This window comes from Poecile atricapillus, chromosome 11 (genome assembly GCF_030490865.1).
Source record: "Poecile atricapillus isolate bPoeAtr1 chromosome 11, bPoeAtr1.hap1, whole genome shotgun sequence".
Lineage (NCBI taxonomy): Eukaryota > Metazoa > Chordata > Aves > Passeriformes > Paridae > Poecile > Poecile atricapillus.
Genome location: NC_081259.1, coordinates 17487464 through 17503367, shown reverse-complemented (window position 1 = coordinate 17503367; position 15904 = coordinate 17487464). Strand labels below are relative to the sequence as shown.

At 40.4% G+C, this 15904-nt stretch overlaps 1 protein-coding gene across 2 annotated transcripts in view; it reads right to left on the bottom strand.

Moving 5' to 3' along the window:
• Nucleotides 1-15904, bottom strand: part of TMEM266 (transmembrane protein 266) — an 84768-nt gene that overhangs the window by 51518 nt on the left and 17346 nt on the right. The window contains exons 2-5 of one of the 2 annotated variants that reach the window (XM_058847227.1): nt 7114-7299; nt 5904-6004; nt 4803-4908; nt 2596-2784 (exon numbers count right to left, since the gene is read on the bottom strand). In XM_058847227.1, coding sequence (XP_058703210.1) covers nt 2596-2784; nt 4803-4816 — 203 coding nt within the window. In that variant the 5' untranslated portion in view covers nt 4817-4908; nt 5904-6004; nt 7114-7299. Of the gene's footprint in view, nt 1-2595; nt 2785-4802; nt 4909-5903; nt 6005-7113; nt 7300-15904 lie in introns of those variants that run through there. The other variant, XM_058847228.1, reaches the window with a different exon arrangement.

Sequence of the window (15904 nt, the reverse complement as noted above, 5' to 3'; positions counted from 1 at the left end):
TTCTTTCTTTTTCCTTTTCCTTCTCATTTTTCTTTTCTTGTGGGAGGGGTAGCTCGTGTGACACCATCTGAGAGTTTCCAGGCACACAACAAAGGTTATGACCCACCTGTTCCCGATTGCCTATTAATATCAGTTTTCTTAAGAGAAACATTCAGATAAAACAAAAAGCTCTCCTAGGTAGCAACCAGGTCAAATTTGTGCTTGGACCCTGAGCACATTGTGGCTTTAAAGAAGGAAAGGTAGAGGAAAACCATGTGTGCACCTTGGGGTGCACACAACTAAACCATTAAATCAGAAGACTCCTTCCTTGCCCTCTCCTTCATCTCTAGTCTGATGTCTCCCTTGCTTCTCCATGCAAGGAAATGGAGACTTACTGGTGAATGCCCAGAGTAACCAGGAACTATTGACTGTGGACAATTAATTATGTTGTCCAACAAGGCTGTGGAGTGATGCAGCTTGTACCACCCAGCCTTGTCCAAGCACAGGCAAATGCCAGAGCCTTGCAATTAGAACAATTCCAGCTTGTGGAGATCAGCTGCAGACCTAGAATATCAGAGCCCCACAGAACACATGCAGGTGCTAACACATGGAGTCAGCCTAGCCAGGAGGTGGCACAGCGATAGTATTTTACTTTGCTACTGGGCTTCTGAAGCCAAGCTCTGCTCCTAAATTTCTCAGGGCATCAGTTTTCATGGACGCTTCTGAAAGGAAGAAGTCACCATTCCCACAAGGCAGCTGAACACACTCAGCCAAAATGCATTGGGATGTCCAACTTAAGTTCTGAATTTTCTTCAGAGAATGTACTCTACAGCTGGGAGGTGTGGAGGGCACCTGCTTATTTCCATTCAGACTGAAAGCCACAAAAGAAGTCTGAGTGAAGGGAGAGATCTCTGCTGAGGAAAAGAATGACAAGCCTATTTCCATGCTTAAGACTGCAGAGCTGCTCTAATGGTTACAGTGAGAGACCTGTGCCCTTTGGCACAGCAAAGAATTGAGTTTCAGATCATAAAAATCTATAAAAATGCATATTTGAACTAAACTGGTATTGACTCAGCACCAAAATAGCCTGAGGGTTACACCTGCATACTCAAATTAATTTTCAAGTGCCTCTTTTGCTATGCAGGGTATTTTTACAGTTGTACCATACTTACATAACCCACTCGAAATGTATTTCCCCTTGTCTGGAGTAACAACTTTTTGGAGAAGTCTTATAAAGTCCAATCTGGAAAGAAATTAAAGGCAAGAGCCTTCCCCACATCTTGCTTCCTGAGTACCACACAGAATACCTGCTGAGCTGAGAAAAAGCAGGTCTCTGCTAATTACAGAGCACAGGTTAAAATGCACTATGTGGATGAGTTGTTAATAAATGGAGGCTTATATAAAGCTTTTTAAAGTCTTCAGCAGTGAGCATTCTATATGGCTTACAGGGAAGTGCTCTCCCTGGACCTTACTGACAGTGGAGTAAGGTCTGTGTTCGGTGTGACAGCCAGGGAATAGCAGACACAGAAACAGGGAGAGCTGGCACCAGTGCTCACCCCATCTCTGTCCTGAGGGATGTTAAATATAGTTAAATACAGTGGTTAGCATTCCTGACAAATGCATCTTCCTGAAGACATCCAGCAACTGTACCTCTATCCTCCTTCTTCCCACATGAACCAGCAGTCTCCCCCCCAGCACTTTGCTGCCCTCACTACTCTCTGCTGCAATTCAAGCTCTTTACTTCTGCTCCTCATGGAGATCAAGAATGGGCTGGTCCCTTCCTCACTGAACTCTCTTAGAAGCTTCCCTCAAAGTCTCTTCTTCATGTGAAACACAGTTATTTCAATCAGTACTCCACGGCAGGTTTTCTGAGCCTCTAATCATTCTCACTGCCTTGCTCTGGATTCTCTCCAGTTGACCCAAATCTTTCATAAAGAATTTAGTACAGCAGTCCACCTACAGCTACTTCAAGCCTGAACCAGGGATAAGGATGACTTCTAATGTCCTGTAGGACAACAGTGCTACATAATCTGACATTGGGCTATGTTTGGGCAGATGCTATGAACTGATTAAGATCTTTTATTGCAATAAACCTGGAACCACAGTTCTATGAAACAGGAGCAGTGTGTATATACTTTGATAATGTACAAAGACAACATTCTCACATTAGCAAACTACACAATTCAAATTACTGAGTAACAAGTACACTATCTGTCCTGGAATTAGCTGTATCAGGTATCTCTCAGTCAGGAGATGTACAGTTATGTACAAAAATCATGGCAGCCAACTCTCATCACCCTGAAACACCTTTCTCAAGGAGCTTTTACCAGACTATTCTGCTTGTCTGAGATGCCAGGTATTTAATCTGGTTATTCCTGAGAAAAAACTTCCAGACTGTGGTCAAACAGTAGCTATGAACCACTTAAAATGATAAACAGCCATAACCAACCCAGATTAGTGATATTAGAAAAGGTCTCCTCCATCCTGTGACAATGATTTTACACAGAGTTTAAGGACAACTGGCTGCACTTCTCCAACTTAAGGTTTCCTGTTTTACAGGCAGCGAAATTCCTGTAATCTAAAACGACACAACAAAAATCTGCCCTTTGTACTTACCCTTCTCTTTGGTACTCCTCATCCAAATTTGACAAAAGCTGGGACCCAGCTACAGACAGATCAAGTGCAGCTAAAGGTAGATCTCGATAAGCAAAATTAACAAGCTGCACAGGGGCAATGCTTTTGGTCTCTTCTTCCACTTGTTGGGAAATAATCTCAACTTCTGAAACACCACCTTCAATTGTAGGCCTGAAAATGTAATAAGCACATGTATACACATAAAGAAATATAAATGAGTAAGCAAGTAAAAGGAAGTTAGAGACAAGAACTTCATAAAATCCTGAAGAGACAGCAACTTAAAAGGCCTCTGCAAGGTCATTAAGCAGGTGTTGTCATTAGAGAAGCAGATCAAATCTCTCCAAACTTTAGTAGATCTCACTGTGATCAACAGAAACTTCACAAAGGAAAACACCATTTCACTCTGCTGAATCTGCTTCAAAAGCACTAAATATAAATGGCCGAGTTATAAACAAATAGAGAAAAAATGCATAAACCCAAAAGGGAAATATTTATGCAAAACAGAAAGAAACCATGTAACTAAGCCAACTAAAGACTCACTGCAAGTTAGACTGGTGAGCAATGAACAGCTAGGCTTTTTAATTATTATATACAAATCAACTGTTAACTAATAGATGCAGCTAGACCCCTCTTCCACTGCAGATTTGAATACTGATTCCAACAGTTTTGATGGATGGCAGCTTTGCTACATTTACCTAAAAAGGATCACTCTGTTACAAGTTATTTCAAAATAGTTCTGAAAGGGAACAGTGATTCACAAGAATTATGGCCTCCTCCATAAAGATTATCTTAACTAACCTTATGTAAAGCTTCTAAATCTGCTCATGTATTCTTATAGCAGCCCACTAACACTAATGGAAACTCCACACAGGTAAAAACAGTCTGACAATGTGTATGTCTCCCACATTTAGAACAAGATACTACTTGTGTAGGAATTTTATCTGTTACCATTAGTGCATGCACAGGATGACTTGGCTATAGGACAGAGCTTGCATGTCAAAGGCTGATCTTTGCAGCATCCAGCAAAGCTGCTTGTCCTGTTTGATTCCACGGATGTGCAAGCACAAACTTCTCCAGCTTTCTTCCAGGGGAGCCTGGTAACTTCGGAAGAAATCTCAGGCTACTCTCAGAGGTTTACAGCAGGTATGAAGATACTCTCTTTCCATAGGAATATAGTCAAAAAGTTCTTAGCACGCTGTGTTATTTGACAGCAAAAATTGCATTGCTGATTTTATTTTAAAGAAGCTTCTTAAAATCTTCCAGAAATTTAGGCAACCTGATTAGCAGTTCCTTTTTTCCCCCTGAAAATAAGAGACTACTTTACCACCTAACTGGTATATCTTGTATAAGAATATCATTTAAAGATGTGGGTGAAGGAACTAAAATTCTGTTTTGAAAGTTTCCAGTGGTCAGAGTCTCACCATTAGACTAATTCTTTCAGATGGAGGACATTATTCTTGAATTAAAAGGAGCTAACTGCTGCCATAATTACCCAAGAAAGTAAAATGCTGTTGTATGTAGAGTATTTGGCAGGGAAAGGCTGCAGCTGTGTCATACTGTGGCAGAAAAAGGAGGTAAAAGGAAGTACAACCTAAAAGCTTTTATTTCATTCATGTGTAACTAATAATGGAAAGTAATGAGATAATTTCATTTCCAACAGAACTGTATTCTTCTGTAAACAATGTGAAATCAGAAACCCAGAGGTAAAAGCTAATTTTAGCAAGAATTTTCTTTGATTTTCACCTTTAGTGTCATCCTGTGGACATTTACCTTTATAAGTCCAAGCTGGTTCAGGTTTTGTGTGAAAGAGCGTACAATGATACAATTTCCAGTATTATAAAAGAAAAAGGAAATGGGTTGGTACAACCTTCCCTCCCCCAACAGTATGGAGTTTATGTATTCTTAGACAGACCAGGTGACAGATAAAGTCTGATTTGATTGAAAAGAAAAACAAACAGACTGGTGTTGAGAGACAGCTTTGGTGACAGGAAAAAGAAAGATAAGCAGATCTGAAAATAACATAACATACTAGTTTTCAGCCACTGCTGCTAGTAACATCAGACATACAGCATTATTCATGTCTAATTCACACTCTTCAGACAAATAAAAAACCTTCCTGAAGTCACATCATTCTTCTCCAGTTAACAGCCTGTTCCCCCTCATTTAAAGTTGTTTCACATGGTACTTACTGAGGATTGGTCATGTTGGAGGATGCAACCAAATCAGCAGTGGTTCCAATATTTAACTACTTCCAGCAGCTTTGCATTAAAGTTCTAGCCTTGCCAGATCAGGTCTCTGCGAGAAGCAAAACAAGGTTATGTAAAACACAGCTGAAAGAAATCTAAAGGACTACACTAACTTCTATTGTCATGTTGCAAATGTATCTAAGTTTAATTCCCCTCCATAATTCTTTTTCAAAGTGTTTTTATTCCAGGTTAATTCCTCAATATTATGGAAGCTGTAAAGTTTCAGTGCATTCACTTTTACACACAGACACATAATTCCATAAGAACACAAGTCTTGTTTTAAACCACTAGATTTTTGAGAAAACGACCAAGATCAGAGGAGGAAGGGGGTTTTCAGAGAAAGCACATGGCTTCAGGAGTGCAAATTCTATCGGAAGACAATTTTTTACCATTTTTTATACTTTCTAGACATAAGCATTAATGTTGTCAATGAAGTTTGGGGGTTTGCTCTCCATTTTCCAGTTTGAACTGTTCCTGACTCCCTTTGCTATCTTAGGAAGTCTCATCCAAAAATTAAATTATGTTGTCAAACATTCTAGCTGGGCTGTTATCAGGACAGCATTTTGATCAACAAAACCCAGTAACACATTTGGAAAAGGCAAAATCTCCACTTGTCCTGTACCTGAAGCGATGCACGGCCACCAGAGCAAAAGAGGACAAGCCTGTGAGAATGCAACCTACTGATACACAGTATCAGAGTAGAGTATCACAGTAGGTTTGGGAAGCAGGAAAAATGAATACCACACAACAAACAAAAGCTCTTAAAATCATGAGAGACCTTGTGAAGCTATTGTGAAGATTAGGTGCTACAAAATCTTTAAAAATAACATAAAAACAGACTCTTATTTTGATTAAGCAGAAATAAACACTGGCAAATTAAAATTACTTACCGTAACACCAATGATCATGAAAAATGCTCTTATACTAAACTTTGCTCTAGAGTCATAGGCAGAATTATTAGTCACGTATTTACAGTGGAGACATAAAAATGTAACTTAAAATCCTTAACAATCACTTCATATAAAAAAAAAAAATTGAACTTACATCTTTTGTAGAGCCATTTCCACGGCTTTATTTCATGTTTTGTAATTTTACAAAAACGCAAAATGTAGCCAATGCATTTTCACATTTTCCAGATAACGTGCCTGGGTATGCAAGAAAAAAAGTTCTACAGTGTGATCACCCTCCTCAGCTAGATAAAGTCAGCTAAAAGCAATTTAATTGTTCATATGAAGAGGACAACTTTAAAACAAAAGACTACACATACTTTAGAAAGACACACACCCTCCATTTATTTACAATCTTGTAATATTTCTAAAGACAGAGTAAGAAGCAAATGTTTTTCAGATAAAGCTTTGCTAATACAGCAGAAACTTAATTTGATATCCATTCAAGTATCAATGGGAGTCTATTCCCTAGTCTTTGTATGCCTTCAATTATTTTATTTACTGTATCCCTAAAGCAGCAAAATACTAAAACATTTGCCTAAAATTATGAATATTTCAATCACACAGAGTTTTCTGATAGCAATTGTTGCACCTACCAGCACAACAAAACTAAAATATAAGACTCAGGCTTGTTTAGCAATGTTAGCTCCCTAACATCTCATTTTATAGTTGACATTTTTACCACATGAAACAACCCCAAACAATTTTTAATGAAAAATTTTACCCAAATCAGTTGTTCTAAGCACTCAGCATGAGAAAATGGTCAAGGCATGAGGTATTGTGCACTCATCTTGTGCGACTGAGCAGACTGAGAATCCTGCTCTAACTGCAATTGCAGGCCTGGAGAATAAAAAGTGCATGCTGATTTAGGAAATGGGAATAAGACTGATGGAAACTGGCCTTAGAGGACAGACAGGCAAATGTACATATGGAAACTTCTTAACCTAGTAAAACCTTGCCATTTATTCAGGAGACAACACAGTGCTGTTAACCCCAATCTCACCCCAAAAGGGGACTTAGAAAACAAAGCAGTGACAAAAACTGGACATCAAGATTTTAAGAAATCTTCATTTTTAGATTAATCCTAAGATTCTAGGGAACGGGCCAGGAAACAAACATCAAATATTTGTCCCTCCAGAAAAGAGTCTCTTGCTTTCCCAGAGCTGGAAGTACATTTGCAATCAAACAGAATTGTGTTTTACAACTCAGCCGAGGCTCTGAACTGGATGTGACCAGTGACAGCAGCACTAAGCCAGGCCAGCTCCCTCCTGCTGGAGCTGGCAGCTCTACAGGTAAAGTTTGCTCACCCCAGGCCTGAAGGAGCCGCTGGCAGGAGGGCAGCAGCTCTTCTGCAGGGAGCAGAGTCCAGCTCGCTGCAGCTGCAGGGATCGCTACCATGACACAAGGAGCTCACCGGGCTGAGACGAGCAACGCCGAGACACCCAAAAGGAGAGGTGGGAACTCAGCTCTCCACAGGACTCACTGCAGCCTTCCTGAAACAAAGAAGTGGCAAAACGTGAGTAACCTCTGGTAAAAATTACTAATGTAGCTAATGAACTGAAGAGACAATAAGTGCAGTGAGAGGACACTCATATTATAAGATGTAATAGGTTGTGTGTATGTATGTATCTATCTCCTAAATGGATTACTGGGATTCATGCTTCTTTCCAGGCTTTATGCAAGCAACAAAAGTATCTTGACATATTCTGCAAAAACATATTTTTTTAACCATCCACTCCACCTCACCTGTTTTTAACTTCCTTTAAAAAAATCACATTTTGTAGCAACATAAACCACTTGCAACTTCCATGTGAAATTTCTGTACAACTAGAGGTGTTTAAAGGCAGCAGGGATCAGCAGGGCAATTTTATTCTTTTAAACTTATCTCCTGCTTGCATTCCTATAGGATTTTCCTATAGGCAAATTGGAATGATGTTGCTCTTCTCCCTGTCAACAAAGATAGGAAGAGGACAATTTTTGGTTATTCCACCCATCATCACCTGAGTGAAAATTTTTCCATACAGCCCTTTCCCCACCTAACACACTCAATGTTCAGTAGACAAAAATGCCTCATCTCTCATAGTCTCATCTGATGGAATTACTAACAGATCCAGAGGTTTTGGCTTTTTTTCCCACTTTGAAGAATTGAGAGTAGGCAGCACACAGCACTTGCTGAACTGCCACGTGAGCATGGGCAATGCTCAACCCCTGAGACTTTAGCAATTGTTTGTTCCATGATGTGTTTTCCAGGTGAGATGGCTGTAACAGGAGCACACTTTCCAAAGTTTAACATAAAAAGTTTAGAAGGGAGATATGGCAGAAAGGAAAGTATCCCACTAGTTTCTAGTGCAAGCTTTCAAGCAGTGAAATAAGCAGAAACATTCAGTGCACCAAATGACTTAGACCTCATATGTACCAAGAGGACAGTGTGATCTGTTGGGAAGTGCATGTTTGCAACCGGTAGCCCAGCTTAAAACATGTGGGATCACAGCTCAAATCTCAGCCAAGCTGATTCAGCTCTTCACCCCTTTAGCATTGAAGGAAGGTTCACCCCAACCACTGAGCTCTGAGGCAAGATCTTCAAAATGCTTAGAAGTGCTGTCCTTGCCTTCCAAGCCCTCCAGCTTTGCTCTGTTCTCACTACACATGCCAGTGCCCTTGGGTTGACTGTGATTTTCCCCTCTCCTGTGCAGGGGCAATCTGCTCCCAGCTGTGCTGGGGTCATGCGCTGCACTTGAGCAAAGGTTCCTGCTGCCGGCCTTGCCCAGCACACATCCCGCCCCAGTTAATTTGTTAATGTTTACATCAACCTTCTAGTGTCAGTCACCACACCTTGGCTGGAGCTTGCTAATAGGAGATAAAATCCAGCTGAAACAACAAAAAGCATAGAACAGAGTTTGGAAAATGTGTGCTAAAGCATAGCACATGGTGTACATACACTCTAAACTAAAACAAAACTCCAACAGCAAACTTCAAAATAAAAAAAAATATATATACTCATATATATACTCCTCTGGTACATGAAAACCATGGCTTTTAGAATTGATTTAAGCACAGTCTCACAAAATGTGTCGCAATGTAGTGGGCCCAACTGGGGGTGAGGAGTAGGAAGATGATTTAATTTAAGCCTTTTGCACCAAAGTCCCTACTGACTTGTACCCTATTCAGCTGAGCTGAAGACAAATGATTCAGAGCTGTTTGCTGCACTTGCTTATGTTCTGAGGCGTATTATCATGACTCTGTAAGCTCCTGAAAAAATTCAGATGCTAACTGAAGTATCCAAGTTTGTGCCCTTACAAGGTAGCTACAAAACAGAATTCTGACATGTTCTTCTAAAAAGTCTCCCAATAGCAGCTTAAGACACTTGGACAGGCTCAGAGTTTGCATTCAAAGGAAATGTCACAGGCCCCACTCAAGGAGACACCACTGTGGCTGCAATGTGGGGTTGGTTCTCACCAGCTCCAGCTCCTTCCTCTGCCCACACCCCATCCATTTAAAAAAAAAAAGAAAAAAGCAGGATGGCTTCCCTGATACAGGTCATAGTACAGCTCCAAAAATAGTTGTGTCAGCAAAAGTGAGAGCGCAGGGCAAGGCATTGTGCACAGCTAAAGAAACAAAGCACACAGAGCAGAAAGATTTTACATCAGAAACACTCAAGGACGATGTGCAAAGCCCTGGCCATTGGCAATATTCAGCTGCAGCAGACACCTGGCATGAAATCACTGAAGAGACTGGAGAAGGGGTGCAGAACAGGAGGGCTTCTGTGGGACTTTTTCTCCTCTGCCACACTGGAGCTTTTTAATTTGAATCTAGTCCACATCAAGAAACAGAATTTTGCTTCCTTTGTGCAAACAAGTTATGTTATTTCAATCTATAAATCGAAAGCCTTATACACTTTGAAGCATAAATGCAAATGATGGCTACTTGTGTGCCAGCTGGGCAATCCTAAGGAGGACAGGGAGCTATTCAGAAAAACAAGAAGAAAAGAAATAATCTGAAATATGAGTAATAAGAGTAGGGGAAACACCTAAACCCCAGAAGCTTTCAAAGTGAAATGGCAAGAGCAATTTATACATTAAGCTCTTGTGAATTAGCCAAGCTAAATTTTTTGGTGATGGACACCATGGATATCATCCTGATTCTGATGTGATCACTAATTGCTCCTACTGCAAGATGCATTTCTCCAAGAACTGAAATTCCCAGGCCCCCTGGGATCACAACTGGTTTTGTCCTGAGAATTTTAATCAGCTCCAATTACCTGCATTTAAAAAGTTTTATTGCTCATGTATGCCAAAACTGTTCCCTTCAGGAATCCAGCAACTTGCACTTCTGAAGTGGAAAAACTGCAGGTGTGGTTCCAGCACTTCCTTGCTTTACTTTGGATTAAACAAAACTGGTTTTTCTTTTTTCCCCAATACGAAAAATGACAGGTTATGATTTAAAAAAAAAAATCTTTTGATTAAACCTAATGCCTTATATAAGACAAGAATTTGATAAACTATTAGATTTGTCAAAAAATAATGAATGCATAGATGGCATACAGAAAGCAAAAAGCAAATTAACTTCCTTAACCTTTAACATTCCTATGCAGTGTCCAAAAAACAAGAGACACAAGAGAAGGAGCTTTTCATTTCAAGGAAAACGGGACATTGAATTTTGCATCTTTTTCACAGAGGCAACAGCAAAGTTTTTAAATACATCACATTTTAAAAAAAAGGAAAATGCTCTTCCATTGCAGGAAAGGTTGGGGAGGTGGGGAGAAGGCATTCACAAATTAGGAAATGGTAGATTTGCACTTGCTCATGCAGTCATAATTCTCTCCCCTTGTGGAATCATCCTGTATGCTAAAATTAAGCAGCATGCTGTTCAAGGAAAAAAAACCAGCATGTAATCGTGTAACTAAAAGACCCTCATTATTCCTAAGTGTAACTCACACCTTCTAGACAGAAGCCTAGATGGGCCAAAAATGAGAAAAATTATATTGTGCACAATTACAATAATCTCTTCACAAATGCAACATGATCATTGGTTGAATCCTGAACATTTCAGTGCTGCAAATCTGGACCACAGAACAAATAACAGTAGCTGGAACCAACCTTTAGAGGAGGACTAATCCAAAACAGACTCTGAGGCGAGCCCAGCCAAGCCCACCCCCTTCCTAGGAGCCTGCAGGTGTGCAGCACATGGCACTTCCAAACCAAAAGAAACAGGAGGAGATGCTCTGTTTGGGAAAGTTATAAAACAATTCCACTCATGCTCCTTCCTTGTGCTCTCTCTTCACATGGAAGCTGGGGAGGAGGTCTCCAGAAAGGTTCTGTGACCTGCAAATAGTCCAGCATCAACAGGCTTTCAACACAAGAGCTGCCCACAGCTCCTCTGGGCTCTCATTCAGTTTATGCTACATGGTGCATACTGGCACTGCTGGAATTGATGGTTCTCAACATTTTCCAGGAAAGGCACAGGTCTGGCAGGTACTGCAGCAATCCACAGTGTTGCTAATGCAGAAAATGCCATGGGGCAAAGAAAAGGTATTCTCTGCACTGGGGGCCTTCTGCTTGAGAAAGTTTAATACTGTGACAAATACTGAGAACAATATGGATCTCAAAGATGTGCAAAACCTGTCCATTTACAAAGGCATCCAAATAGCAAGTCTGCTCTTAGCTCCTCAATAAATAAATAAGCCAGAAGATTACTCATTTGATCTCTTTCTCTGGAGTAAGTCCAGACATGCCATTTTCCCTTCCATTTTACAAACCACTTTAATTTAGCTGTAATAAATTGGTGATCCCCACAGTTATCTATAGTTCCTGCATGAGGTAGAAAAAATCCCCACACCACAGGGCTCCCGAGTCCAGAGAACAAACAAAACAGAACAATCACATAGCTAAAAGGTCCTTTTACAGATTTGTCCAGTCTTCCCAGTTTGGACTTCCTCAGTAAGGGAGAGAGCCCTAAGCAGGCTTTTTTGGTTTGGAACAGGATTGGGCACAGGGCTCATGCTCTTCACACAGGGCTCAAGTTCACAGCACTTCCCTGCACACCTGAGCATCTCCTGCTCTGCTCTCACCTGCTGCTGGGGAACCTTGGCTGGAACATGAGGTCAAACCTGCACACACAGAGCTGCAGCTGGGCCAGACAGGGCTCCCAGGGGGATGATCCCTCTGTACAGCACAACACAGGGATCTCAGCAGGGACCACAGGGCTCTGGCACGACACCGTGTGGATGATGCTCCTGAGCTCACTGTTGGAAGCTCTGGATTAGTTTGCTTTTGAAATGTGCCACTGCACATGGTGATAGGAAAGAGCCTGGCATCAACAGCTCCACTGGACTGAAAACATCTGACTTTTTCTGGTCTGGGAAACTAAATGACTCTGGGCTCAGTCAGCATATAGTCAGATGATCATTTGGACAAATTTCATAACACAGACACTCCCCCCACAAACCATGATTTTTTTGTTTCAATTTCAAACAAATACTGTTTCTCAGAAGAAACAAACACACACCCCAAAACAAAGAAACATATGTACCCACTCTCCCCAAATCTCCCTTGGATTATATATTAAAATATTAAATTTGAAACCCAAAGTTGGGCTTATACTTCCTTGGCTAAAAACAACTACATTTCTGAATTTAAATGTTTGGGATGGACATTAATATAGTCAGGTTGTATTAAACCAAATAATTATTAACAGAAGTAAATCAAGTACCAATTTAGTTTCAAAGAAGTTTGGTCTGCTTTCATCTGTCAAGAGTCAAATCTTGATATTGTTTTTTGATCTCTTTTTCCTACTCCCTGGAAGTGCAGTGAAAAGCCAAACCAGAAACCTGCAGCCACATCTTTTTGTTTTCAAGCCAAGCAAGATCAGTCCAGTCACTCTTCAGAACAGTGAAGAAAAAAATACGTACCCTTTTGAAGAACATACTAGAATTAATGTTTTTAGGTCTATTTAGATACCCAGCAGGTCATCTCTGATTATATTTGAGTTTATCACACATGAACCAAATTTTTGCAGCCTATTAATGGCTTTTAAGGTAAGAATAGAAATCCATTTGAATCCAACAGGAAATTTCATTTGGACAGAGCTGGAATTTCACTCATGCTTTTAACAACAGCAGCAGAATATCACAGATCCTTAAAACACCCTGAATATGAGGTATGTGTCAGTTCAGTGGGGTGACACTGGCAATCTGCCTTAGTCATATGAAAGTACTGGTGTCTGTCACCACCTGTCAGAAAACCAGGGAAAACTCACTATGTTTTAATTTTCATCCACCACATGTGCTGCCCATCTTACTTGGAACTTAACTCTTGCTTGAGTTTCTGATCATACGATTAGATTAATGTAACTTTGAGATTGTCTTTCAGCCATGAGCCTTCAACCTTAAGACTCAGTTCCTCAATCTATCAATTTTAATTTTCTTCAGATCCTGGGCCTATTGGATTCTGGAATGAAAGGCCTTTAGAAATTTTGGAAATATCCTCTAGTTTTCCAGAGAACGTAATGTCAAGCAAAATACAAAAGATTCACAATACTACAAAAAGAGAGCGAGAAGTTCTTCTAGACCAATTCTGTCCCTCACATAATCAGCACAACATAATCAAAACAAACTGAACTAGATGGGTACTAAATCCAATAATTAGACAAATCAAAACAAGCATCTGGAACCAAAGATTTCATTCTAAGAACCAACCAAATCATAAATATATTTGTGAGAAATATCTATGTTTTGTCATTCCTGATAAGTATTCTAGGCAACCTTCCAGACAAAATGCAATAAATTTATATGAATTTATGGCTTTACTGTGTATCTTAAAAGCAAGCATATAACAATTAGCCAATTGGTGTGAAATTCATCCCTCTTTTCTTGGACAGTGTTATGCTTTGTAATTCAGCTTTTGGAAACAAACAGCCCAGCTCTTTTGAATGCAAATTTACGAATAATTGCAGCATTTAATCCTGGTGATGTACATAGGATAAACTCCACTCTGCAAAAACACATTAAAATTTTTGAATTCACATTTGCCTTGTACTTCAGAGGCAAGTTATCTCACAGAGGGATGGGGACACAACAGCTGTACTGCTTTTGGCTGGCACAGTCCTTCCTGATCACTGAGTGCCTAAAAGCAAGATTTAACTACCTTACCACAGCATGCAGAGTACTGATAGCCATTATTTAATAAATGTCTGGTGCATTTAACCAGGTCACCCTGGTCCCCTCAGCAGGTGATGGAATGCACTTACTGCAAATTACAGGCCAGGTTTCTGCCACAAAGTACTGATGGTGAGGGACTTGGTCCAAGCTGTGTGCAAGAAGGCCCAGCCCAGCCAGTCCTGTGAAGCAGCCAGTGCAGCCCTGTCAGCTGGAGCAGATTCCCATCTGCAGCACTGTGCCTTCCCCCTCACCTCTAACTGAGCCTCAACACATCACAGGGGACACACACACAGCCAGCGAATGTTTAGAGTCTGCCTAGTCTGTGCACTACAAATTAAACAAGGAAACAGTTCTTCCCATTGGACCTGGAAAAGGGATAGGAAGTGAGGGCACTTTTTACTAGAACTAATTGAATACAAGAAGGATCAATGAAGTATGCAAGATAAATACTTTCTGAAAATGTTAAAAAGCATTTAATCTGCACAGGCATGCAGAATTCCTTCAGAATGAAGCTATTTGTTTATTCATATAAATACATATTAAAATGTATTCAGCTACTGGTAATAAAATAAACATACATGGAAAGTAAAAATGTCCCATTTATCCTTTTCCTCTCAAGAATAGCTAACATCCATCGCTGCCCAGCCCTCATCTCTTTTAAACTCTGCAAGAACAGAGAGGACTGATATTCTTGTCACATGAGGAAATGCAGAGCATCACAAGCTACTGAATAAATTTCAAAGAAGATGCAGAAACACCCACCCATGAACTCCCTTTGATTTAGAGGGGAGAACTGCCAGCTTGTGCTCTTCCACTGTAGCATCTAGATAAACTTAAAATCAACTTCTCAATTGCTAAAGGCTCACAAAGTTCACTTTTCAACTAGGAAATCGATCTTATTGTGATTCAAAACCATAAGCCTGGAACCAGCTTTTCCTCTGGCACACTAATTTGGTGCTACTGCTAACTTACTAAGAAATCTATGTTGTGAAGCAATGAGGATGGTACTCCGGGATTCAGATATAAAAGTTACCTCAGCATTCCCTCAGGTTTCTGCAATGCACTTTGAACCACAGACCTAAAGACACGTGGTAAAACTACAGCCCCAGAAGAACACGAGCAAGTGAGAGGCACTGTAAGAACAGTAATATCTTGGAGGCAGATAAAATATGCACCATGGTTCAAACAGAAATGTTAATGCTCTGACGCTGTTTCAGCTGTTTGGACTTCAGTGCCTGACTGCCACTTCAGGTGCCTTCACAGGACTAGACCATGGCTTCCAGGACACCAGTTTTTCCTTCATGGAGGAGGGAAAGAATGAGGAGAGTGAAAAATCAAACAAATAAACAGACTTTCCCTGCCTTAGAAAAGTTTCTTGTAGTGATAAGACACAATGATAAGGGAAAGCAAACTGATCTGGCAGCAAATAGATCCCTGCCTGGGAGCTGGTCTTCTTGAAGAGGCCCCAAGAATCCCTGAGGTTCAGCCCCAGCAAGCTCCTGCTGTCACTGACACCACTGCCAGAAAATACAGGGCAGGGACAGGCACAGAAAGAGACCTGCTCTCAGCTTCCCCAGCAATTCCACAAGTAAACTTTGCAGGAACTGTTCAACCCAATATATCTACCCAACAAAACGGGAAGAAATAAATAGCATATACAAACCTCTCTTGTATTTTCAATTAAAAGTCATGCATGTCAATTCCTAGGCTGTTTTTTCAATATACAGCCGTAGTGGTTCCTTTGCAGTTCGGGAGATGATGGAGAGAAGTTATTCTCATTTAAAACGCCTGGCACTAACTTCAAATCAGACCTCAGTGGCTTTTGCCAGTGTATTAAATAATTATAGCAAATAGCTATTAAAGGAGATACAATAATTCTCTGTGAACACTTCTATCACACATGACAGTGTCTGCTGAAGAAATGTACAATGAAGCTTATGCAA